The sequence below is a fragment of the Netta rufina genome (assembly GCF_964035555.1).
Source record: "Netta rufina genome assembly, chromosome: 2".
Lineage (NCBI taxonomy): Eukaryota > Metazoa > Chordata > Aves > Anseriformes > Anatidae > Netta > Netta rufina.
Genome location: NC_140124.1, coordinates 83373709 through 83401522, shown reverse-complemented (window position 1 = coordinate 83401522; position 27814 = coordinate 83373709). Strand labels below are relative to the sequence as shown.

The 27814-nt window shown below is 38.7% G+C and overlaps 1 protein-coding gene across 1 annotated transcript in view; it reads right to left on the bottom strand.

The window, feature by feature from the left end:
• Positions 1 to 27814, bottom strand: part of CTNND2 (catenin delta 2) — a gene marked incomplete at both ends in the record, with an annotated part of 525744 nt that overhangs the window by 74937 nt on the left and 422993 nt on the right. Inside the window, 3 exons of the mRNA XM_084281644.1 lie at positions 4415 to 4588; positions 10232 to 10417; positions 14389 to 14506. Of these exons, the coding sequence (XP_084137770.1) occupies positions 4415 to 4588; positions 10232 to 10417; positions 14389 to 14506 (478 nt within the window). The remainder of the gene's footprint in view (positions 1 to 4414; positions 4589 to 10231; positions 10418 to 14388; positions 14507 to 27814) is intronic.

Here is a 27814-nt window from a genome sequence, read left to right as displayed (position 1 = left end):
AATGAAGCCAGCCATCCTGCCATTAAAGCAGATGCAGGAAGTGTTTATGCATTACCTTTACAAGTTATAGTAGCACATTAAAACAAAACAGGGTCATGTGAATGAAGAAATGAGGTTTTAGGGGTTTATCAAAACTAAGGACATTATACTTGTGGTGACAACACTGTATTTTTAATTGTAAGTAAGAGAGCAAATAACATTGCAGGTGACGAGTTCACAGCAACAAAAATTTCTCTGGCAGATAAACTGACAGCAGCCTAAATTTAGCTGTCAGACATATATAGATAAACATAAAAATATACAGATATCTCAATATCTCTCCTTTCTTTCTGAGAGCAAAATGTTGTTCAGAAAGGACATAACCTTGGATTCTTGACATTGTTAACTGCAGGACATTTTGAACATAACTTTTTACATGCTCAGTAGATAGAATGCATTAATAGCCTATTGACCAAGGTGAAAACTAACAAGAACTTGCCTCTTTTTTTATTCCCACCATCCAAGGAAATGTACTGATGCCAGACTGTACATAAAAATAACTTTGGAGATTTCCTTTTACAGGATAAGTCTTGTAATGTTATACCTCATAATTTTTTGATATCCAAAATATTAAAATAAATGGTATGAGGTTGCAGAAAGGACTTCAAGTCTGAAGTGTTACAGTGACAGAAATTTCTTAATGAGCAGACGGGTGTCTTTGGAATGTAGCAGGGTGAGTCAGTGAACCTCCTGTTTCTATTTGTGGATACTCCACAAACTTGACAACACCCTAATTAAACGGTAAGGAAAGCTAACAGAGCTCCCAACTGAAGTGGATATCTAATGGGAGGTAAAGAGTCTCCACCACTTCAAAAGGCTACCCCAAACCTTATTTGCTCAGGGAAAGCTGTCGCTAAGTTTGATGAGAAATGTATTTGCTTAGGTTTTTATTATTTCACTGTTGTAAGCAGCCTTAGAATACAAGTTCAAATTAAGTATAATTGGAAGTGTAATAAATACAATTAGACAAAGTCTACTTCTGGAAAAAAATCTATGTAACAGTGGAAATGAAAGAAAACAACTAAAATCAATGCCTCTCCTTTTAATGTGCTGTTCCTTGTGCCTGCAGAAAGTTTAGGATACAGTGAGATTACCCTGGTTATGATTTGATGGGAGAGAACTTTTTGGAAAGCAATGAGTCTCCAGAAATCCACCATTATTATCATACAGCATATGCATGTCATTTTCCATGAAAGTAATGGATTTCTTTCCTCCAGATTCAAATACCTGTGTCCTCCCTGTGTAATTATGCCCTGGTGCAGTAAAGCAACATGAAGGAACTTCCATATTCACCTGAAACAGCCTCTACTCCAAAATCCTGCTTTCTGTGTAAACTGTCAATCTATTCTTCAGAACCAGAATATGTGTCAAAATCAAGATATACAGACATCATCTTTCCCAAGTTAAATTCTTGCACTGAAAATATCCTTTCTCTCACCTCAGGTCAGAATCATGTTTTATTGGTAAACTTACATTTCGACTGCTTAATGTATTTGTCACCATTATGCTCCTTTTTTGATTCATTACAGATTGCTTGGGTTCTAATAATAACTGTAGGGACCAAATATTGTATTAGTCATATCAAAAAAATCAAATTTACTCTACAAATGGGCAATACATGGCAGAACTTCAGGTAATATTATGGCAAAACATTGGCCCAAAGTGTTTTATCTTCACACAGAATAGTTTTATGCAAATACATTTATTTAGCACTTTTTTTTTTTTTTTTTTTTGTAGTGCTTGGCTTTAGAAGGAATTCCTGCAAGTGAAACAGTGCTAAAAATGTACTAGAGATTAAGATTTATTATGTGCATATGTTGATTTTACGTGTATGGATCAATGAAAAACTGTATTCCCCAAAATAAAAACACTTTCAGCCCTTTTCATCTGTTAATCCTTAGAGCTATGTACTGCTGCTTCTGTGTCTGAAACTTTGAAAAGTAGTCTAGGGGATTTAGACACACATCATCTGTTAATTCTGGTGGAAGACATTTATCTAAATCCCTTAGACTTTTTTTTTTTTTTTTTTTGTAATTATTTGAGGCTTCCTTTTATCTGCTCACTTTCCCTTCATAATGACATTGATTAAGCACTGTCTGTGTTAAAAGTGTTACCTCTCTGTTACCGAAGGGGATTTAGTCAGCTTTATACCACAGGAACAAGAAGGGTGAAACTGCTAGAAAAGAACCATACAAATACATGTATATGAACTGAATTTTTTTTTTTTCCAGACCAGACTGTATCTTTGGAAGTGTATGAGCATGCTTGGTGCACTGGCTACCTCATATATTCTGGAATTCTTCTGGCATTAAGATAATGTTATCTGGGGGGGGGAAATACCACCACAATTGCTATTTATTATTAATTGCAACTTCATCTGTTATAATACAGTTTGCTCTTTTCCTCTTTTGCTTTATTATAAAGTACTTCTTGATAAAGTTCAAGAAAAAAAATCATTTCCCATTTTCCCACTCTTTATACAAACATAATTTCTTGCAGGAGCTCAACAAAAAGAGAAAGAAAAGAAGAAAGAAAATCTCCCTTAGGAATAACCTCTTAAGATTTTTCTATCTTTTATTCCAGTCATTTTATATCCAGAAGACTGCAGCAGTGGAAAAGAGAGGTCAAAAGGTGGAAACATCAATGCTTATGTAATCCCCAAAGAGGATTATTCCCCTCACAAAAATGGCTGGTATGACATGTGAAATTAAAGATATTCATTCTGTGTCTGCACATCACTTGTAATGAAATTGGTGAATCTTTAGAAAAATAGAGCAACAAGAGAACAACCAAGCTTTTTCCATGGTATCAGCATGGATAGTATTAAAAGTTCAAATCAGTTATTCCACCACATCACTTGTCCAAGAGCTCTGCGGAGCTCTTCTTCCTCTCTAGTTCACTGTACACATCTGTGAACTAAAGGACGACAGATACAGATTTATTAGAAATGGGAGAGAGGGCACTGCTTGGATTTTAGCACTCCCATTAGTGCTGGCAAATACGAATGCATTGTTTTCTCATTTGGACTGGGGCTACACCCATTCCCGGATGAATAAAACACATTTATCACTTTTCTGTGCCAGAATTACACAATCATCTGATGTGGTCTATGATATGAGAATAATAAAATTATAATGATTTTCAGGCACAGTGTATACATAGCACTTCGTAGGGCAAAACCACTGGACAGAGACTTTTCACTCACTTCATCATGTCATAGAATGCAACAGTCAAATGAATTTTATAAGTTTGGTGGAATGCAGTACTCAAAAAAAACACAATCAGCCTCTAAAGATCTGCTGAATGTGCCAACTCAACTTCCAATAAAATTGTATGGGAAAAAAAAATGACATTCATTAGCCTCAGATCTAATATTTCGAAATTAATACTTACTGAAATTGGTACTTATACACACTTCACATACGAATGACCACATGCTTAAAACCAAACAGGACATCTTCTAAGACCTAACTTTCGTAACTGCATTTCCCTATACATACACGTATATGTTCATTGTAAATATGAAAACTTCCCATGGAGAGTAAACCAATGCATTACCTTTATACAACAGGATTAGATAGATAGTACTTTCACCCAATCAAATCAGTTTGACATCAGAAAAGGGATGAAGAAATTGCCCTAAAAAGTAAATCAAGCTCATCTGTTATCTCTGATTTTACCAATTTATTTTAAATCCAGGAATATTTTCTAAATCTAGTAAATGAATTCTTATTTTTTTTCCTCAGTACACCAGAAATAATTGGAGAGGGAAAAATGGATCATTAGATTACAACTGAAAAGTAGAATTCGCTGGAACATAGTGCTTTGACTAAGCATTTTCTTGCTAATTGTACACGTTTACTCATTCTGTTGACATATGTTAATAATTTCTTAATATTTTAAAAAAGTAGATGATGAAATTATTTGTGTTGGCATCATTTAATTTATATCTTGTTATGTTCCTGCCTACTTTCTCATAGGAAACAAAATGTCAACCAGTTTCTGCAGTGACAAAACAATATGGTTTCATCTGATTGTCACTGGTGATATTTTTGACTCATTTTTCATGGTTCTGCCACTACAGATTCATAAAGATGTTGCATCTCCACATTTGGATATTGTTTTTCAGCAGCAATTTTTCATACTTGACCAATGTGATTTTCACTGCTGTGTGCTGACTTTTCCTATGATATGATTATCTGTATCAATTCAGAAGACTTAAAATACTATCTCAGCTTTGACTGCAGATAGTTCTGTGAAAACAGAGAGTTATTCCACTATCAGGAGCACTCAGATAAACTTATACCAACAATTTGCTGTCATTTGTAGAAAGTTCTGAATTAAAAAGAAAAACTTATCAGGTCAATATTCCTACCTTCCAACTCCCAGCAGCCAAGTTCTGCAGTGCCCCTGCTGCCCCCTCCAGCGTGTCTGGATTTGAGCACTCAGAAAGAAGTGTGAGGTAGGGTTTGACTATTGAAGGGTGCCACAGCATCTGGATTCCTTTGGGTGGTTCTGCACAGTCTGGGAGAGGTCCTACTCCATCCCACTGTGGGAAAATAAAAATCAGATTGTCAGCAAGAAACAGTGACATACTTGAGAGCTGTCTCAGTTGAAGCTATAACACCTCGTATGTGTGTGCATGTAGGCATCTGCATGCACACAAGCAAACACTCTCAATTTTAGCATTTCATGTGATAGTTCTTCATAGGGAAATGAAGTTTCCTACAGAACACTCTTTACAGAAGAGCGGTAGCACTGGCAAAAATCACAGTGACATAGCTAGCTGACATTTATTTGTTTGATTGGGAACAGAAACCGACTGAACATAAGCGTATTACGAGGTAAATCTAGAACTTGCACAGGAAGAGATCGGATCAGTTCTCTGCAATCTCTATTTTCATGAAAGGGAAAAACTAACAACTCTAGAAAACTAAATCATTCAAGGGCATGAGCATGCCATCCCTTGACAGGCCCAAGCATGGCTGACGTGTAAATCTTCCCCAGCCATGTAACTTCTGAATGCCTGCATGTGTTCTGCGTGCATTTGGCCATAGCATCAGGCAACCCTTCAGGTTTTAGATTCTGATTTGTTTGGTAGGACCAACTCTCACATAAATACACTCTTCCTCCCACCAAATACAGTGTTTTGTCATGAAAATGATCCTAGCCTGATATCCAAAATAGTCGATATTAAAACCTGGACAACAAGCTGGATATTGCATAAAAGCTACTCACACTGGAAAGAGAAACCTTATTCTAGAAGAACACTGATTTGCCTTTCTACTGGAATGCACAAAACTTGCACTTAAGCATGAAACATCTTAAAAGAAGGAAATTCAAGGACCATTTTTATTTTTCTAAACAAAAGTAATCTGTGGAATACATTTTTAATGATATTTTAAATACATGATTTTTATCTACATATGCAGTAAATGTGTATTTTACTTTGCTTTGCACTGATAAATGGATTTAGAAAATTCACAGCCTTAATACCCCTACTAAAACCAAGCCTTAACTTTTTAATACAGTCTTTTTTATAACACCTCTGACATGTACAGATTTCATGTTGTGGTACAAAATAAAGCTTTTAATGCCCACTGTTATTATGTAGATAAAAAATATGTATCAGAACATTAAATATCTACTAGACATACAAAGTTAGCACAGGCAAATTAATTTCTTGTGTCGATTTGCAACTGTTAATTTTCCTAGTTGATTTAATCAGTTATGATTCATAACAACAACAGTACTCACACTGGGAAAGACCTAGATTCTCTCATTTTCAAGAAGTAGAAACTATAATTTTATTTAAGCTATTTTTAGAAATCTATGTATAATCTAAAGGACAATGAAGCCTTATCCAGTAACAGTTAACATATCTTAATCAATCGCAACAAGATTTTGCTAGATTACTTCTAAGAATCAAGAATACTTTTATTATTTTTTTTTTTTCTGAATTAAAGTAAAACAAACACCAAAATGGAAAGCTAGTGGGACTGTTTAACACACGAGCTATTACTCAAAACCAGACAGTTGCTCTGATATAAAACTCACTGCACTGGCCAAAAGTTACGATAGTTTAAGAGAATTGGCACAGCAATACCCAGCTGTGGCTGGGAAACAAGAGGAAAACTGCCTTCTGGAACAAAAAAGTCACTTTAAAAAAATGGTGTTATAGGGCTGTTCTAAGATTTTTTTTCAATTCATTTCTGCCTTTAAACCAATAGGTTCATTTCACTGTATATGACACTGTTCTCCAACTTAGTCCACATAAATCACCATTCTTGCCAGAAACGTCCTCTTGCCAGCTCATAAAAAATACATAAAAACCTGCTTCTTATTTTAACTCTTGGAGTTCAATCATTTGCACTGTCAGAACTTTTTGGAAAACAAATGAAAAACATGTCTTCGAGATCAAATCTGACTTCACACCAAATCTGGGCTTAGTAAGTCCACTAATGATTGACTTGCGATGTCTGAGGGCACAAGTTCAGGTCTTCATCCATCTCATTCCAATTTGCATGTATCACAGATGCATTATACAACTGAACACAGTTTGCACAGGGTGATTATTATACAATTTCAGGGACAAAGTACCTATCATGTATCAAATGTATCAGATCTATCCAATATATTTTTTGTGCACATGTGGGGATATAATTAAAAAAAAAAACACAACAAACTCAAGTATTTACACTCATACAATCCCAAGGACTGCTGAAAATCAGTGAAAATCAGCTGATGTGAATAGAGCTGTATATGTGGTCGCGCTGTATTGGTACATATAACGCACTAGGAATCATAATTGCAGATAAATTAATATTTAACGCGGTTTTGCCATTCTTTCCAGTAACGAGAAAGTATTTTTAAAAAATGTGTGACAGATTACTGCATTTCCCTGCTGTTCTTGCTACTCACTTTTAGTACATAATCACATAAATTTATCACCAACTACGAAGGAAAATGTCTGTGGGAGACCTTTCCTCAACTCTGTGATGCCTCAGAGTCACTGGAGGGGTGACGAAGGGTTTGGTACCTCACATGCACATGTGGCAAGGGTGTAGTAAAGGCGGTGAAGCACTGCTTAAGCCTCCTGCACTGTTCTTCAGACTTGGTATGTGTGTGCCAGGAGCAGCTGAGTGGCATGCACAGGCAGGGGTTAACTGCTAATCATGCACAGCATACGTACTGCGCCTGTGGTAGCCTCTTAAAGGTCATGCAACAAAGGGTCACAAAAAAAGATGCTCCTGTAGCCAGGTTCTGATCCTTTCTGGGAGGCAGAGGGCAAAAACATCCGTGACCTTTCATGCTCTCCCTATTTCCACGCTTAGCTTTCCTCCTGCATGTGTGATCTCATCTAAACTCACGGAAGGGCTTAATGGCTTCTGGCATCTTCCTCCTAGATGAGACCAGCGCCTCACCTGAGACACGAGGCATGTGGGACTAACACAGGTCAGAAAAGAAGTTACCGCTAAAGAAATTCTCCTGATCTTCACCCATTTCTTTTCTTTTCTATAGATATAAACATCAACTTCCCAAGTCAAAAAAGGCAATTTCCCCAAAACGATATAACAATACATTTTCTCAAACAGTGGCTAAGACGTGGCAGAAGTTGCTCTGTAGTTCACCTTGCTCAATATTAATGAGCCGAAGCAGTGTGTTAAATGACTCTAACCAGTGAATTACTGGGACAGTTACTGTGTTGTTGCAGACCATCAGGAATGATCAATAAGGTCTATTTGAGATAGGCTATGGATGTAGTAGGCATCTCTGAAAAAGAAGACAACTATATTCAATTACTCTTCCTAGCTTATGCTAAGGAGGAAGCAAGTCATAAACAAGTATTCTTTCCAGGCTTCCCTGCTTCAGCTGAAATTACCCACATATATTGTGGCTGAAGCTGACAAACTGTTCGTTATGTGGGTAAGATACGAATCTCTCATTTCCTGAAACTGGTGCAAAGAAGAGATGAAAGTCAAGAAGAAGAAAAAGCTGAATATAAAAATCTTTAAGAACTTCAAGACTTTTGAGAGTAAGAGTACTCTAATAAGTTTTTCAAGTTTTCACATTACTAAGGAACTTTGAGAGGAGCAAAAGATCACTCACTGAGGTGCTTCTCCGTGCCACACAACCAATTATCTATCACATTATTTCTCTTTTAATAAAAAAATATGTTTATCGCAGGATTATACTGAATAACTGGAAAGGTTTCAACTCTGTAAGAGTTCAGTGTTCTCTATTTTTTCCCCACTAAAAATGCAAATTAGGAGGTGTTATTAAAGAGTATCAAAATATGAGGTCTTTTACCTCTGATAACAAAACAAGTGATTTCATTTTCATTTATTAAACATAGACATTTTCCTATACAAAATATGACTATTAAAACAAGAATATCTAGGGAAAAAAAAAACGAACCACAACCAAACAAAATCCATTAATGTCTAAAAACTTTCTCCAGTGATCCTAGGCATTTAAGATACTCTTATAATGCTGTAGCTATGCTCTTTGTATCCGCATTAAAAAAAAATAAAATAAAAATTTGTATCAGCAATTTAACAGTCCTCACCAAAAGCATTTTTTGAAATTCCAAAGACTTTTAAACAAACAGGACAATGATTTCTCATCCTGCATATCCTAGTGACTGTGGAAGTCTATGCCAGCTGTCCCTAGACATGTCAGTCCAACAATCTCTTTGGGAAACTGTTGTCCAAGAGATGCACTGGCCAGTGCTGTAAAGAGCAGAAATCTGAAGTTAAGTGACAAAAGAAAGACAGGTGTGATACAGTACGACCCATTCATATCCAGACATGCTATTTTTCTTTCTGCACTTTAGATAACTGCAAGTGTAGTTTGTGGGAACTCTTAATTCAGGAACAGGGATGATGACTGGTTTATGGGATGAACTTAGTTTGATTTGGCACTCTAATTTCATTGCAGCCTAACACAGGAATTCCCCCAAAAGGCCATAATAAATGCCGGCTATCTAATGACTGCAGTGTTTAACTACAAGAACAGGTGAAATTAAAATCTTACTAGTCATGGCCACTGCATTTTTCAGCACCTGAATCTTAGCTTGTTAATGTTCCTACAACTCTTCCACATTAATAGATTTTGCCTTTATGAAATCTGGAATATTTTCAATAATTGTTTATATCATTTATTCAAGTACCCTGTTTGCCTAATTGCTTGCTCAAATTAATATTGCCTTTGAGCAATCTGAACGAGAAATAAGTAGTAACGGAAAGGAGTAGGTCTAGTAAGAGATGGAGAACTACCTGCTGCCATCACAGGTCACTGGAAAAATTTCACAAATCAGCAGCCATTCTCATTGCTATTTAGTGTGATAAAACAAGGTCTGTAATATCATTGCCAGCATTCCCCAGTTTTTCCATCAGAATGGGAAAGTAATGAAATAAACACACTTTCAATGCACCTAAACCAAAAACCCACTGTACCTCAAATAACTTGAGAAAATTAAAGACCATAATTCTCAATCTTCACTAACAACATTAATTATGTCAAAACATGTACAACATTCACTCACATCACTTGATTCAGTCCTGTATAGTTTCCTCTTAAAATGCAAAGGCAGAGTATGAGACTAACTTTGAAACAAATACATATATCTGAATTGGTCAAGCACTGGAATGGGCTGCCCGGGGGGTGGTGGAGTCCCCTAGAGGTGTTCAAGAAATGTGTAGACATGGCTTGAAGGGACATGTTTTAGTGAGGTCAGGTTGATGATTAGACTTGATCTTGAAGGTCTTTTTCAACTTAGATGATTTCTGATTCTATAATTCTAATTATAAGCCCGATGTTTGTCTGTACCAAGGACTCTACACACATGGCTATGGATGCAGATTACATCTGAATGTTAAGACTAACTTTTAATCATTAATAGTTTCCTTTAATTGACTGAGAAGTTTACAGTACTTATTCCATTCACAGTATACACATGACTACAGTTTCCAGGTGCCAACATGTAACACGGAGCTCTGTTAAGCAAATATATTTATTTTTATTACTGCAGAACCATACTCTGCTGTGAGCTCTCAGCTAATTAACAAAGGCAACAGTTTTGCATATTATGCCCTATGTACTTTATTTCTAATACAGTGCATAAATTATTAATATTTTCATGACAGGCATTTCAGCTACTTGCAATGCAATCGCAAGTAACTTTCATTACCTGATCTTGTGATTTCTTTTTCTTCTTCTTCTTCCCCCAGCACCCTGAACTCTCCGTGTCTTTTCCATTGGCATCGCCACAGAGTAATCCATCAAGTTCATCTGTTCCCATCTGCTGTCCCTGAGATGTTTCTGCAGCTAGCCTGTATGAGAGGTTCCTCAAAATGCACACACAGTTTTCAACGGTCTGAAAAGTGTGACAAAAAGAAAAAAAAAATACAACAAAGAAAAGCAGAAAAAATTAAAATCCTTCCCTTGCTCACTCCGTATACAAAGCAGACAAAATATCACTAATCTCTGCACATACATTTTCCTAGCACAATTTTTATCTGTTCATAAACTTACTCCTGAGTAACCACTACTTAAGAGATATAGAAAAAATTGGCACTATCTCACACCCTCTTTTAATGGGGAGAAAGAGAGAAAACAGCAATATGGGCAATATTTTTTCCATGATTTTTTTATTGTCTTTCAAAACTTCATGCTGGAGCCTTATGTAAAAGAGAAGCCAAGGTAAAAAGTGATCAAGAGAATGCGAATGCACAGAGAAAGCCAGTGAATTCCCACTTTGGTGAACAGAAAATGCTACACAGAAAGTGTCAACAGTTTTGTACGTTTGTTTGCTTTTAATCCAGAAATAACATTTATTTCTGCCATCAATTCTAAGAAAATTACCAGAAAAAAAATGGATCTGAGTACTGTTTCAGAAGTACTTGTAGCATTAACAAATCACGTTTCCCAAGGCTGAGAAGTAAGACTAGGAATTTCAGGACTCTTGCTTTTAGCTAGGCTGCAAATGATTTGTGAACAGCCCTTCCCTTTCATTCATTTGTCCCCCAAATAGATTGGGCCTTGTGCAAAAGATATTGCTGAAGATCCAGAAATGGACTGAGACCCAGTGGAGGAAAAGGATGGCACTGATAATTCAGCAGAATTTCTGCAAGTCTAAAACAAGTTCAATTTTAGACTTCCTTGAAGCCTACTCATTTACCTGGTTCAATTTGTTTTGACTATCTTTGTAAGAAGAATCTTGCTTAATTTCTGAGGGCAGGGAGAGCATGGTTTTCAAAAAAAGAAAATCTATCTTTATCTGTTTCAACAGTTCCTAATGCTCTGTGGAGATAAAAAAAAAAAAAAAAAAAAAAAAAAAAAAAGTGATAGTCACTATAGCCCAGCTCTGATGCTCCATTAACCCAGAACAGAATGAATATGAGTTTTCAGCTATATCCTACTCTGCCATGTTCACCAGCAAAGCAAGCAGATGGAGCTTCATTTACTTCTATGTATTGTATGAGCTTATGCCAGGTATGCATTTGGCACACAGTTTTTGAGATGACATTAGTTCTGAGATGGTATTGAAGAGACTTCTCCAGACAGGATTATTATCATTTTCTGAGTAAATGAAACTTCACATTACACTTGCACTGATTTGAAATCCCCAGTCAAACACATAAACACGTATAAAATATATATATATATATATATATATATATAAATGTAAAACCTCCTAGTACCTTCCAACGTGGAAGCTATGACCTTATAGTGACCATAAATTTTAAAAAAGTTTGTTGCCTCTTACTCTTCTTTAATACTTCCATATTTGAATTTTATTCACTGTTGTTAATAGTTACACCTGTCCAGCCGTAACTTGCTGAAATTGCAGCTTTGTGTTTGTTGCTTATGGATTGATATTTTATTTCCCATTCTTACTAACAGTAGTTTTCACTCTTCATATTCTCATTCTGCCAAAAAACAGCTTGCTGAATCCACCATGAGGACAATTTTACCTCACAACAGAAACTGACATGGCCTCGAAGGCAACCGATACCTTTGTCATTTGGGTAAACTAATACAAGACAAGAAAGCTGGTTTACTCATGTTGCTGGACAGACCTCACTTCTTTCTGATTTATAGCTCTGAACTTTCAAAGGACCTTGCATTCCTCATTCCTACAGTCTTCAGCTTCATCAAAAAGGGCTGAAATACAAGTTTGGCAGCCTTTCTTCTTTAATAGATCAAATTAAATTAAGAACAGTAGCTTTGTCACATAACCACACCTAACTCACTCACTTTTAACATCATTAAGTATCATAGCTTTTTCTTACTAGAAGATACCACTGCCAAGATGTTCATAATGTTGATAAGATTTATGCACTCTTAACTGCACCTGCATGAATCGTTTATCAATTCTGCCTGTGCTTACAAGTCCCACGCCCTCTTTTGGAGTCTGCAAGAGCAGGGACCTGTTTTTCAGCATTCAGTTCTTTGTCAATAACGCTACTATAAAATTATCTAGTAGCACAGTTGTCATGGCATTTGGAAAATGACATTTATAATTCAAAAAAAAAAAGAAAGGAACTATAAAATTGTTATAGCAGCAGCATTTTTGAAACTAGATTACAAAATGATTTAGAGCCAGTTATTAAATTATTAAGTTTAATTAAAACCACTTTCTACTTTGTGAAAAGGATGCAAGACAAGAGGCAACAGTATGGTGTTTTTTTCTTTAACTGCACAAGTGCTTTACATCGTAGAGTTGAAAACCTGCTGGACGAGAGGTTAAAACTACTAAGCCAGGGAGAATAATTTTTGTCTCATGTCCTCATTTTTTCCTCAGTATGATTTAGCCTACAGTTTTTACCAAGTCCACAACAGTTACAAATGAGGGAATAAAGGGAGCATTGCATATTAGTGATAAGAGGCAAAACAGGGAGCTTACTGTGCTCCTTATTTAGTCCCTTTAATAGTATAACAATCTTGAAATCAGCCTGGTCACCTACAAAGAAACTGTTGAAAGAGCAGCAGCTAAGCCGTGGGATGGTGAGCAACCTGCTTTCTTCCCTACTCCTCAATCTACCTCCTGGTCTGCTCCACTGATGCCCCCCAAACTTCTTTCTAATAGACAAACTGAATCAGAGAGCTTTGAAACAACTCCCAGTTCAGCTTTTCCAAAGCTAATGAAGCAAAAATCACCCCCATATTTCTGGGCTGCTCTGCAGGAGGTGGCACTAAGGGGCAGGAAGGTGGCTGCTGGGTTTGCTCAGGGCACTGTTGAAAGTGTGGTGCCTACTTTGTGGGCGAGCCTCATTCGGTCATTACTACTCTACTAAAGGTTTGCTAATAGAAAGCCTACCCTAGACTACTCAGTTGTGGTGGGTTTGGGGTATTTGCTGCCAGACCTGCACTGCGTTCTACAAACCTTTCGTTATTCCTTCCTCTGTCCCCTGGATGTCTGAGCAAGTTTCACCTATTCGGTTTAGCTAACAAACAGAAAGTTCTGGGGTTTTTCCCTCTCCAGTCTACAAAATACCAGAGGTTCATAGACAACTCTGTGAAAGGTCATTCAGAAATACAAAGCCAGGAGGCTTTAAAGCTTTGCTAAGTAAAAGGACACACTACTCTGATTCTTAAGGATTGGCAATTTGACCAAGGTTGTCCTAAAGCAACAATTAGAATTACTTTAGCACCATATACTGAATGCAAAAAGTATTTGAAGCTAGCCTTTTCCTTCTTCTCTGGAATACTTTAATGTATTTGATATACTACAGCCCTTCAGTTTGTAAGTTCTTGATGTCCTTTTAATTAAGCAGTGCCTTTCACCTTTGGAGAATCATGTCCATATCCTAGTACTTTCAAAGAAGTGAAGTTGACGTAAAAATACATCTTAAAAGAGTTACTGAAAGCATTCATTGATCCTCTTTAAAGAAGAAATCACGTTGGTACCACTGTGAAATTGCCTATTAATTGTCCACTTTTTTTTTTTTTTTTTCATTTGCCTTTTAAGCCTATCACACTATTATTAGGTCTGTCTCATACTAGGTATTGGAAATCAATTTTAAGGTAACCCTGGCAGAGTAATATAAGGACATTTACTTGGAGTATGACATTTGCTCTTAAAGCAGTTATTACATTTTTTCTGTTAATAATCCAAGTGAAAGGAAGACATGATTACCTGCACACGCTACATAGCTAGACACAAATCCAATATTTAGCACACAGAAATACACAGCTCAACAGAAGGAAAAGAAAAAGATGGACTAAACTACTCTTTGCTAAGCCACCCCTTGTGATGTATTTTTTTTAAAACTGTCACTACATAGTCCTGAGGTACCCTGAATATCTGTATTTCTTGCTTCTGAAAAGACAAAGATGACAAACCTTACTATCAATTTCACTGCTCCCCAGAGCAGACTGGATCACGTACAGCAATGCATCCGTCAGGCCATCACACTCCCTCATCCTTCTGCGGGCCTCCTCTCCAGCAGAGCTGACATTCCTGCAAGGCAACAGCAAAGGTCACCACCTGCACAGCTCCCATGCCCACTGCCCCTCCTCAAACATTTTTGCAATTAACATACAGATAAAACATTTGTTTCTTCTCCTTTCATCAGTTCAGAGCTGTGAATAATGAAGACAGCTGTGAATGAGTTCCGGAAATGTAACACAGAGGGGAGCAAATGGAAGTCATCAGGTCCTCCACAAGAAAGGGCTAAGAGGCCAAGCAGCATGCGCCTACCTGAGCTGAGACTCATCTTACTATAATTTGTAGAAGAGCTGATCATTTATCTTTTTCTTCTTTTTTTTTTTTTTTGTAAAGAATGGTTTTATATTTATGAAAAAGTGTCTTCAAAATGTGCATATGTACACATAAATCAAGCTTTGAAAAGTCTACAGGTTTTGCCAAAGACATCTCTTAGGATTTGAAGAGCCCAGTAGTTGGGGCTCTTAACCTGTGAGAAAAAGATTATCAAAGCATAACATAAAACACCTGGTATTGCTTGTTTCTCATTTTACTTGAGTGTTTCCTTTTCTCTCTTTCTGAGAGAACACGGATGCCAAAATCTTCTCTTTACATCATAATTTGCAAGTTGTTTTACATTGCAAAATTCAAAACCTCATCTTATAATAATTGTGTTTCTCAGAAAGGGCCACAGGGCTTTCTGAACGTCTTTATAGAAACACAACTGAAACAAATTTTACTGAATAATATGTGTTATAAAGTTCAAAATATTGATATAAAAAGACAATTCTGTATCAATGTGCATATATAAATAGAATCTGTACTTGTTAACATCAAGAAAAACTGAGAAAACTTGTATTCAAATTTGTGCAGCGGTTCTGATTGGAAATGGGTAAAGTAGCAGTCTCAGGGATGGGGTAAAACTTTTCAGATGGTTTCCATCAGTAAGGGTAGACATCTGAGGTGCTCATCCATAGCTCTCCTCTCCCCACTCCTGAAGTTTATACAAAGCAAGAACACATAGGCACTCACACCAGCCCTAGGTACTCAATACTGCATGTACAGAAATGGAAAAGAGGACATTGGCCATTTGATTTGGGAAAAAAGAAAGCACTTTCTTTCTTTTACTCTACTTTAGATTGCCTTTGTATCAAAGGCAGAAAGAAGATAAGAATCCTGGAAGAAGGGAATAAATTTTAGGTGGAGGAAGGTGAGAGAACTTAAGGTTTCCTTTCAGTTCTTTGCTCTATCTACTTCTGTTCTGCCTCCTTATCATCCAAAAAAAGAGCATTACCATTCCAACAAAGCACCAAAGATTTTTCCTAATCAAGTACTCTCATAACTAGACCATCCCTCAACCACTTCAATGCAGGTTCCTAATTGATTCTACTCCCTAAGCACATGTGATTTTCAAGCTATACTTGCCACCCCACACTGTCCTAATCAGCCCTGCTCTCCCCCGCACAAACTGCCTCAATTAATTCAATACTGTTCCCTTCATGTATGCAGACAGTCCCATGTAAAACATACAGTCCAGGAGCTGTAACCAGAATTGATTCCTTTATCTTGCCAGGACACAAATTCATGCTTTCCATTCTTCTAGAGACTCCACACTTCTCCCTGCATCACACATCAGAAATGTGCCCTCAGTAATGGCTTGCAAGTTCTGTGTTCTGGCAAGTTTTATGTCATCTTGTTCTTCTGATCCCTGAACCCAACACCTCTTCCCTTCTTCTGCTACAGAAGCAGTAGATGAGTTTTCTTCTAACTCAGGAGGAAACTCTCTTCTGTCATCCAGAAAGCATCAGCTAGAAAAAAATCTTTCATTAGCTCTCTGTTTTGAGTGATGGAAATCTTCTGACTCCCCCTTTGGGTGACAGAAATCAGAAGATAAAAATTATAGTGTATGGCTTTCCCCAAATAGTGCCTATGCTTTTGCAGTGCTGGAGACTCTAGCTTAGGTACATTTTGAGTAGAATGTCCCCTTTCAGCAGCTCTGCCTGAAATTCCTGAAGGGAAGCAAAAGTAGGACAAGCAGAGCTGTGGATCTGAAAAGTCCACTGGGGGTGGAGGGTGGGTGGTGAGGAGAAGAGGGGATTAGTGGACTTCTTTTATCTAAAATTCTACTCTACTACCCTCTGGCAAGATAAAGAAAAACAGGAAGAGAAAGAAAGCTGTATCCAGCCCTGAAAGAATACTGCAAATGGAGTAACTGTACAAATTAAAATAAGAGGATACTGAGGAAGTATCATTAAAAAAAAATAAAATATTACCGAATCCCTTTAAACAGCACTAGATGTAGCATTTTTTATTACTGTTGCATGTCCAGGCTTTTTCATTTTCTTAAGTTACATATGCTGAGTGCAAGCTTTCAGAACCACAGGCCAGTTGAAACAGAGAGATACATTCTCCCTGGTCTTTTCACTGCCGTGATTTCTCCTTCTCTCTAGCATGGCCAAATGCATGTCACCAGAGCCTGCCTGGACTGGAAGCCTCTCAGCTCCTCTCCAAGCTCACCAGAAACCCCCCAACAAGCCAGCAATACAGATACAGACAACCTTCTAGTCCCTGAGCTGCGAGCTGTCTGCCTCATTCACTTCTAGCTAAGCAAGGAATATGAAGCCTTTATACAGACACACTAGGGGCACATCTTGCACAGAAAATGCACTTCTTCACCCTGTATGGAGGAGCTGTCAGGTTCACTTTTACAGTTTATCATCCTTCCTCATTATGCTCCAGCTGGTTCTGTAATCATAAGGTGGATATGCTGAATTCCCATGACTGCTTCTCCTTTTTTTAAAAGTCTCCATGTAGATTCAGTACCATCTCTTGAATACAGCTTACAGCTACTGCAGCTCTCAAGATCTAGCATATTTATTTAGATTTGAAATAGCTTAAAAAACAAGACAAATCCAAACTTCACATGAACACTTAGGTATAAATAATTATTTGATTATTTAAAAAATATTTTGTATTATCTAATTATTCCCATTTCACCTCTGTTGAAGGAAACAACCTTGCAAATCATTGCTAACTGAGATCTTTCACAGAAGGGCACTAACATAACCACGACCACATTTGGGCTATGAAGTTCTGTGCAAGAGAAACAAGTTCCAGGTTACTCAACCTGACAAAGAAAGCCCTCTGCCATCTTAATTTTCTTATTTCTAGTTGTTAACTCAAACAAGCCATAGCTGGCAGTGTAGCAGGGAGTAAGACATGCTTTGCCACTGGTGAATTTACAGGTCACTGTGCAAACCATCAAATGGAGCATTAGTACTGTCTACCAGCAGTAACATGTCCCACTAACTAAACACATATTTTTCCAGTATCAGTCTCCAAATAGCTTTAAAGGCGAAACTATGTTTTCTGGATTTTAAAAGGATACGGAGATACAATGCACAAGTTTTCAGGAAAAAAATAGTTTTCCATCACAAAGACAGCCCAGCAAAATCTGGATTGCCTGGTATATTTTCTTTCTGTGTGGAAGCTCTGTTCACAGGGTATATGTGAGAAAAGATTTATCGGGTGCAAGCTGACATTTTGAATCTAGGACAAGGAGCACTTTAGACATCCATAAACTAGTCAAATTAATCTCAAATTGAATTCACCCACACAGGAATACCAAGAATACAAAGTACTGAAGAGTAACTCTCAGGTTAATCAGAAAGTCTCACTCAGACCTCCAAAGACCAGCTAATGTAAACAGCTTGTTCTCAAGAGAAGAACACCAAGAACAGAGAGTCTGAACAAGAGCTCAGACCCACGGCTCATCACTCTGCTACTTTCTGAATAGTGGCAGAGCAATTCTGCAAATAATCTGCAGATAGAAAGAGAACTACAATAATCCAGCTTCAGTTTTATGGGAAGATGCATCACAGTTATCATGTCATCGCCTGATAACTAACAGAAGGTATGACCCTCCAGACATACTCAATGGGGATGTCAATCCAATGTTCTACGCATACAAACTGGGTGGTACAGAGGTATTCACCGCACAACACATACCTGATTCCTGTCAGTCCTGGTGCTTACCTTAGTTATTCAGTGAATTTGGTGAGATTTGAGGTGGTGGAAGATGGGTGGTGCTAAGCAATTTCTCTCTCCTTTAGAGTCTTTTCCATACAATATCCTGATGACTGTAAGATAACTAAGGCATTGAATAGAACAGTTTGGGTTGGAAAGGACCTAAAAGATCAAATTCCATTGCCCCTGCCATGGGCAGGGACACCTCCCACCAGAACAGGTTGCCCAAAGCCCCATCCAGCCTGGCCTTGAACACCTCCAGGTATGGGGCATCCACAGCTTCTCCGGGCAACCTGTGCCAGTGCCTCCAATAAATAAATTAGTAAATACATTTACTAATTAGTAAATACATTTACTAATTTATTAGTAAATAAATTGTTCCAAACATTCAATCTAAATCTACCTTCTTTTAGCTTAAAGCCATTCCCCCTTGTCCTATCACTGCATCCCCTGACACAGAGTCCCTCCCCAGCTTTCCTGTAGGCCCCCGTTAGGCACTGGAAGGCCACTATGAGGTCTCCCCAGAGCCTTCTCTTCTCCAGGCTGAAGGACCCCAACTCCTGTCTTCACAGGAGAGGTGCTCCAGCCCTCTGATCATCCCTGTGGCCCTCCTCTGGACTCACTCCAACAGATCCATGACCTTCTTGTGCTGGGGGCCTCGGAGCTGAACACAGTACAAGTGGGGTCTCCTGAGAGCAGAGCAGAGGGGAACAATCACCTCCCTCGCCCTGCTGGCCACAGTGCTTTTGATGCAGCCCAGGATACGGTCGGCTTCTGGGCTGCAAGCACGCATTGCTGGCTCAAGCTGAGCTGCTCATCAGCCAATACCTCCGAGTCTTTCTCAGGGCTGCTCTCAGTCTGTTCTCCACCCAGCTGTATTTGTGCTCGGGATTGCTCCAAGCCAAGTGCAGGGCGTTGCACGTGGCCTTGTCGAACTCTATGAGGTTCGTACAGGCCCACCTCTCAAGCCTGTCCAGATCTCTCTGTATGGCATCCCTTCCCTCCTGCGTGTCCTCTCCAGAGAGGGACATGGAGTTCTATGGAAGGATCACCTGCAAAGCCACTGTGCTGAGAGTCATCCTCTCTGGATATGGGATCACTTAGCAAACTTTGAACTTACTCCCAGTAGTAGTTCTAGAAATTGCAAAGACAGCTTTTACAGAGGCATCTGTGTTCCTTGAGCAGGCTCAGATCTCATCAAGTAGTTCGACCTTTTCTGTACCAGCAACAGTTCCACAGACTGCGGATGTGACTGCAGTCATGTACGATAATAATTGAGAAAAAATTATCTGTGTTTAGCAAAGATGAAATTGGTCCTTCTTATGGCCCCTTGCTAAAAAGAAAAAGCATGTTTAATATTCAGTATATGTAATTTTTTCCTGTAAACTAATGTGACATAAGAAAGGACAGACACAGAAAGGGCAATAAACTAATTTAGGAGTAACTCTGAAGTTATCTTTGGTATGAAACTTAAGATGAATCCAAAGTATAGCTTCATTCCAAAAAGTTTTGAGTAAGAAGGACTAAAGATAACAGCTTCAATCTTTTCCATCCTTCTACTCGAAATAATAGCCAAAAAAAAGGAGAGTTTTCCCAGAGAGGGGGGAAAGTTTATATAAACCAAGAACTCAAAAAAATGCCATTAATGTCATAGGAACTAAGTTTATGTTTCACTGAGGATACTAGCACGGGAAAACCCCTCAGGAGAATACTGAATAACCGAGTTGCAACTGAGTGAAAAAAAATGCCTGAGAATAATTTTGAGTGAGGCAGCAGGCAGATTTTGCTATTCAGCACATATTCATTGAGCTGCTAGAAAGCCCCATATTTTAACATCCAAAATAACTCCCCCTCACATGCACAATTTCATCCTCAGTATCATACCCAGAAGAGCCTTTTCAGGCTGACCCATCTACATATTACACTGAATGTCTAATCTGTTCAGCTGTAAACACGTACTTGGTGATAAATTATTATCAAGGCTGCTGCACTGCAGGAGGAGCTTTAGTCCTAAAAGCCATCATGCAGTAGACTACAAGGATGTCAGGCTTGCATGAAACTCTCTCTGTGAGGTGCTCTGTATGAACTCTGCTATGTACTGAAGATTGCAAAGGGACCTGCCCTGAAATGAGGAAGCTAGAAAGCAGGACTGCCTCAATCACCTTTAAGTACTGAAAATTGCCCTGCTAACATGCTGTGTGTCATGTGCGTAAGAAACATGGGGCTCAGTGGAATGAGAGAAAGGCTGAGCAGGGAGAGCTGGAGAGTTAGAAATGCCTATGAAAGAATCACGGAAGTTGTCTGATCCTGTGTTGGGTTCTCCTGAGGCACAGAAACTGACACATAGATGGAGTCAGCACTGGTAAATTCATGAAATGGGTTCTTAACTTCCTGCTCATGAACTCACTGTTTCAACTTGGATAGCCCTTTAAAGCATGCAACTATTCTATAAAGTAGTCTGTCAATGGCTATGTTTTATGATACCACTCCCAGTGATCACTGCTTCCCACCAAAGGCAGCAGACCTGGGACTTTTTTATGTTGCATGACCCAGGGCGTTGTCCAGGGCCTCAAACTATCACACAGCTTAATGTGTAGTGCATACTACAGCTTGGTTCCATACTCCATCTGCAACACGATGGTTGGCCACCAAGTCTCTTTGGCAGAACTGAGACCTTGTGACATCTAAAGCTCACCCTCAAAGCACTTCTTCACATGGGTTTTGCTCAGAGGCTCACTCTGAAAGGAGCAGTCCCACTGAAACATTTGGCCAGTCGTACCATCATCACTGACAACTCAAAGCATACCAGAACATGACATGGACACTGACATTAGATGCCTGTTGGATAAGCACATAGAGAATGACACATCTGCAGTCAGGAGAAACAAGCTGCCTCAATGTATCTAGCTATAGGACCAAAGGATATTATGCATTGCTTTGGGATGAGACATCTAGTTGAAATACCATGAGAACAGCCATCAGTGATGCAATATGCCACGGTTGAGATAGTGCTCAGCCTGCTGCTCAGAGTATGTCATGAAAGCAGACTCCAGTGCAGCCAAGTTGTTGAGAGGAACTGTGACTGTGGGGCAGGCTTTGCTCCTGCCCTGCTGCTATTCTTGTGTGTGTGGAGCATGAGGGATGACACGCTTCTAGAGTTATTGCTAACACTAAAAGAAAAAGAAAGTGTATTTACATATGACTATGAATATGCACGAACAAGACAAGTAGAAGAGCAAAGTAAACTTTTGTGCTCCAGCAATATACCAAAAGCACCATGCCATATGTCGTCAAGTTGTCACCGATTACCTCCTGTGTCTGAATTTGAGCATAAACAATTTGAACATGAAAATCACAGAATAACTGAGATTGGGAGGCACTCACAGCAATTGTTTAGTCTATGGTCCCTGCTAAACACAGGGTCAGCTACGGCAGGTGGCTCCAGACAACCTGTTGCACTTTGGAACCTCTCTGGGCAACTTGTTCCTGTGTTTGACCACCCTCATGATAAAATATATTTTTCTTAGGTTTAAGTGGCATTCTGTGTATTTGAATGTTTCACAATCATAGGATCACAGAATGGTCTGGGTTGAAAGGGACCTTAAGGATCACCTGGTTCCAATCCCCCTGCCATGGGCAGGGACACCTCCCACCAGACCAGGTTGCCCAAAGCCCCATCCAGCCTGGCCTTGAGCACCTCCAGGGATGCGGCATCCACAGCTTCTCTGGGCAACCTGTGCCAGAGCCTCACCACCCTCTGAGCGAAGAATTTCTTCTGAATACCTAATTTAGATCTACCCTCTTTTAGTTTAAAGTCATTAGTCCATGTCCTATCCTTATACTCTCTGATAAAGTCCCTCCCCAGCTTTCTTGTAGGCCTGCTTTAGGCATCGTAAGGCTGCTCTAAGGTCTTTCTTCATAGCCTTCTCTTCTCCAGACTGAACAACCCCAACTCCCTCAGCCTGTCTTCAGAGGAGAGGTGCTCCAGCTCTTTGATCATATTTGTGGCCCTCCTCTGGACTAGCTCCAATATGTCCCTGTCCTTCTTGTGTTGGGGTCCCAGAGCTGAACACAGGGCTCTACGTGGGGTCTCATGAGAGCAGATCAGAGGGGGAGAATCACCTCCCTTACCCTGCTGGCCACGCTTCTTTTGATGCAGTCCAAGATATGGGTGGCTTTCCAGGCTGAGAGCACACACTGCTGAGCTGCTCATCAACTAACACCTCCAAGTCCTTCTCCTCAGAGCTGCTCTCAGTCCATTCTCCATCCAGCTGTACTTGTGTTTGGGATTGCTCCAAGCCAGATGCAGGACGTTGCATTTGGCCTTGTTGCACTTCATGAGCTTTGCACAGACCCACCTCCCAAGCCCGTCCAGATCCATTTGCTCATGGCCTTTTGGCTTATTTCTCACTAGCACTGAGATTCTAGCCATGTCTTTTATACACCCTCCTGTAGGGTATTTATATACATGGCTCACGTCCTCCCTGAGACTTCTCTAAACACTCCCAGTTCTCTCAGCTACTCAGTTTCTTGGAATGCACAAAGTATTCATTTAAAAACATATTAAAATAAAATAATAACAATAATAATAAAAACAACCAACCCTCATAATGGCCTCCTCTGCATGTGCTCTCTTATATGCTGTCTAGTTTTATTTCTGTCCAACTGGCTAAGCATTCTCCTTCAGTAACAGAGCCTTGGCCTGGTGGCAAGCTGGCATCCCCAGTCCTATCATAAGCTGCAGCGAGCAGTTACAATTATTTATGTTGGTCTGCAATGTCACAGATGATTCCGTAAGAGCTACTGCTTTTCTGCTTACTTCCAGCTGTTTCTATATGCATTCAGACTCGTTGTTGCTAGAGTCTAACGTATTAACATTTACAGCAAAAAGAAGCAACCAATGCCATGCAATCAGGACATCAGTCAAGTATGCTCACAATCAGCAGCAGTCCACTGACAACTATGAAATTTTAAGGGCTTTTTATAATGGAGTAGATCTTGAGTTGCATTGACTTATCTGTAAGTATTCAGTGCAGCCTTTGGACATGCAGTAGAGAGATTAAAAGGAGTTTTCCTATAGACAAATTATATATTTTTTTAATCATGATTTGTACACTAAGAATTTATTTAATAGTTCCTTACTGCCGAAAACTAAACTAGCTGATGAGAACAGCTATTTCTCAGATAACATACAAATTTAAACTAGCCAATAAGTCAAAGACAGAAGATGGTTCATCTTCATTATTATGACTTTCTAACTGGTAGGCTTTTAGTGACTACAAAACCAGCTTATTGTTTGGACGTACTAGTAAATGAAAATAGATTTTTCAGTAACTGCCTTAGATCTACTTTGCAGTTTTGCCTGGTTTGAATGACAGTTCAATGCAGTATCATTTGAAAAGAACAGGAAAATGCAGGACATTTTACCACTGCACTAAATCCAACTATGACATGCAATAGTATCACCATGAAAAATTCTTCTTGTTAAATGTTCTCAGTACCAATTATAGCCTTCTTATAAATAAAGTTGGTTTACAGACTAGTAATCATTTATCAATCCTGCACGTGGATAGAAATAACGCAGGTTTTGGGGCAAATTCTCTACTACTAATTAGCATAGCTCAACTGTAATTAATGAAGCAGGAACAATTTATATCAACAAAAAAATTGGCTTCAGATCTTTATCTCTTAGGTATTAATTTCACTGTAAAGCATACTTTGCAATTAGACAAACATCTGACAGTTTAATGTGGATACAGTCTTGGTTATTAACCTTTCTATCAAATGCTATGACAATGTGATTTAGCTTTGATTATTCAGCCATACCTTTCATTTTCAAAACATCAGAGCAATTAGCCTACCAAGTCAAGCACTCAACAGGTACCTTTTATTGCTGTGCTTCTGCCTGTCTGTCTATTCCTTAGGCTAAATGTACTCTTTTTTTATGACCAGTGTGTGTGATCTGTGAAACAACTGACATCTAACATCATTTTTTTGCTATTTTGATATGTTTTGAAGAGATACCTGCTAGAAAAAGAACTTACACTGCCATAAACATCTTAAAAGAATTTTCTCTATAAAAACAAAACAATAAAATTATGTCATACAATATTTTCTGTAAAAGTTCATGCTACAGTGAACGACATCTGAAATAAACAAAAAATGTTTCTAAACTGCCTGCCCACATTTTGCTATGTGTTGCCATTTGAAGTGCAACTTCTATTTAAACACCATAGACGGAATTGCATACAATTTGTTCAGCAAATATTTTAAATTATAGAATGAAAAAAAAAAAAAAAAGAAACTGCAGCAAATTTCAGATTTGGTATTTATTTTCTTGGACATAAATCTGACTGCGTAAGGTTAACTGTACTTAATGCTTAGCTGTTTAACCACTTTTAAGGCACTACCTGCACGAGGTGAAATTCAGTTTGACCACGGTGTTCACTCAGCTGGTAAGAACTGAAATATAGTGTCACTTACTGCCCTTGGGAAGAAGCTGCTGTGGTGCAGACTCTGAAGGTCACAACAGGAACAGTTTAAGGATGCCAATGTGAAGGTATTTTTCTCCATTTTGAACTGTAACATTTCAAACCTGACTCTTTCCCAGAATTTAATAAGATGCTTTAAAGAGCAAACTCTCTAAACGGAGCTCTAAATGTGTCAGAGACCTTTTGCACAGAAGTGTGGTGTGGTGGCTGGCCCTGGCCAGCAGCTAAGCACCACTCTGTCACTCACTCACACCCGGATATGAGAGTGGAAATTTGTAAAGGCCACTGCAGTAAATCCAGAGATGAAAAAAAGGGGACTTCTATTTCCAGTGAAGTCTTTTCTGTTTCCTCTAAGTATGAGGAAGCACAATAAACTAGTCAGTCCTGAGAATTTAGAATGGCTGCCTCATCCACTGAAAAGCACAATGTTGTATAAATTAAAATGAGAATGTATTGGGTAGAATTCAGCCTTTGTTTCTGCTTGAACATACACTGCAGTTGCACTTTGAAAATCTTAGGGAGGTCATCCTTTGAATCCCTAATGATGAAGCACAGTCTTTACTGTCACCTGCCTGTGCCATAACCACGGTGTACAGCCTCTCACTTTAAGCCACCTTGGTATTTCAGCACTGGAAAGATGTAAATACAACAGCGTTTTGAAAAATGCTGTAAACTACAGCAAACTATAAGCAAATACAGAACTAGGGGCACAGAAATAAATAAGATGTCCTAGGAGGAATAAAGGGGGCTGATTCACAATTCCACCTTTGAACTCTGAAGATACAATACAGAGGCAATAAGCATGTTAGATAAGGGACAGATGGATTGATAATATTTATTTCACTTTTCAAAAGACTTTTGACAAGATCTCTAACAAAAGGACTGCAATGAAACTAAGCAGGCATTGAAAGATAACGGACAGATAATCGTTAAAATATAGGAAATGAATGGTCAGTCCTCACAATGGAAGGTGGTCACCAGTGGAGTGATTTATTCATAAGCTATCAGGAACAGGAGATGAACAATGAAATGAAAATTTGATAAAGATACTAAGTTACTATTCAGCGTAATAAGATGAGTGATAACAAGGAAGTGCTGCAGAACGACTTTAAATTTAAAATAGATAAATGTAAAGTGATGTATATGAGATAAAATGAATTAAAACATTCCTGATTTCGCTTACAATATGCTGGTCTCAGAACTGACCACTAAAACCTTGGGATTATAACAGATACCCCCATCAAAAGATAGCACAACACTCAAGAGCAGGCAAAAAAGCCAAATGGGCTGTAAGGATGTATGGCAAGCTACATAAACTAGAAGAGAACAGCACTGTACCACCATGAGCATCATCCTTACTATGGTATGCAACTCTGATCCCCTCAACTCAAAATGATACGGCAGAACTGGAAAAGATTCAAAGGAAGGCTACATATTTCTCCATTAGGAGCAACTTAGTAAGCCAGAACTCATTGGTTTGAAAGACAGACAGATAACAGGTCGGGGAGAATATGACAGAAATTTATGAAGTCATTATGGTCATGGAGAAGGTGGATAGAAACCAACTTTTCACTCCAACTGGAAAACTGTGTGTCACCAGATGGCACCAGACAAGGCAGGTTTAAAACAAAAAACAAATGGTAGCCGAGTGAAATTGAGCTGTAGACATCCTTCCCTAAAGAAGTCACGGCTGACAAAAGTACATATGGGCTCAAAGTAAGTGAAGTTCATGGAAGAGAATTCTAGTTAAGAGTTATTAAAACCAAAGAAATCACATCTGTTACAGGAAGACTGGAAGCCAGAAAGAGGTTTGAAGAGCAAAGAAGTTAAGTAGGAGAAGTGAACCTGAAATGGCACTGGCCTCGTGAATCCAGAATCCTGAATTTAACCCTGGATTTGGGTCTCTTGCTCTTAGGTGCAAAAGAAACCCCATGGAGTCATTCTGTTTCCCAGAGAAAACAGACAATTCGAATAACTATCCAACAGCAGGAGAAGAAAGGGGAGGTGTACAGCATTTCAGCAATAGCTTCTAAATAGTGCTTGGAGCTGGTGGTGTGAGAGCCATGCACTTCCTAACCTGTGTTAAGTGATATTATCATGTATAGCAATAAACACAGCTGAGTGCGGAAGAAGAAAGGATGTGGACAGTCTGGAGGGGTTTCTGGTCTGCCACTGTGTGTATTAGAAGAAATGAAGGTGTTCCTACAAGACACAGAAGAACAGCACAAATGCTAGTACAGCAGCATTGTTCCTTGCATGTGATCTATCTGTTCCAGAATTAGGTGAGGTGCTTTTGTTGGAATTTCTTGCCAGAAGATACTGGAGGTTTTCATTTTTGCATGAACCCAAGAGCAACTGAACATATTCATAGGGAAGAAAGCCACCAAGGCTGCTAAACACAGGCATCGCTCTCCGCGACAGCTCCCAGATAAATGTCTACATGGCTGGGGGAAGCATACTGGTCTAATTTCTTCTTCCTTGGCCACCCACTCTATTCACTGTGAAACTCAAAAACACTGTGTCAGATGCTTCAGTGTTGCAAAGTAGTCTTTCCTGTTTTTTTCATTTTCCTATACAGCTTGGTATCTTATTCTGAACAAAAGCACTAATCAGACATAAATGGTTTTCAATTAACCTCAGTCTACCTATTATTTTCTAGATTATTTTCTTCAAATGCTTAAAAGTTGGCCTGTTTTGATGTTCTTAATTGCCTTCCTCTACATTAATTGTTCAAGCAATTTCTGAAGTATTTAAAATCAGGTTATTTCTTCATCATTTCTATGTCTACTTCTCTTCCCCACTTAAATATGAAGTCTGTATTTATTTT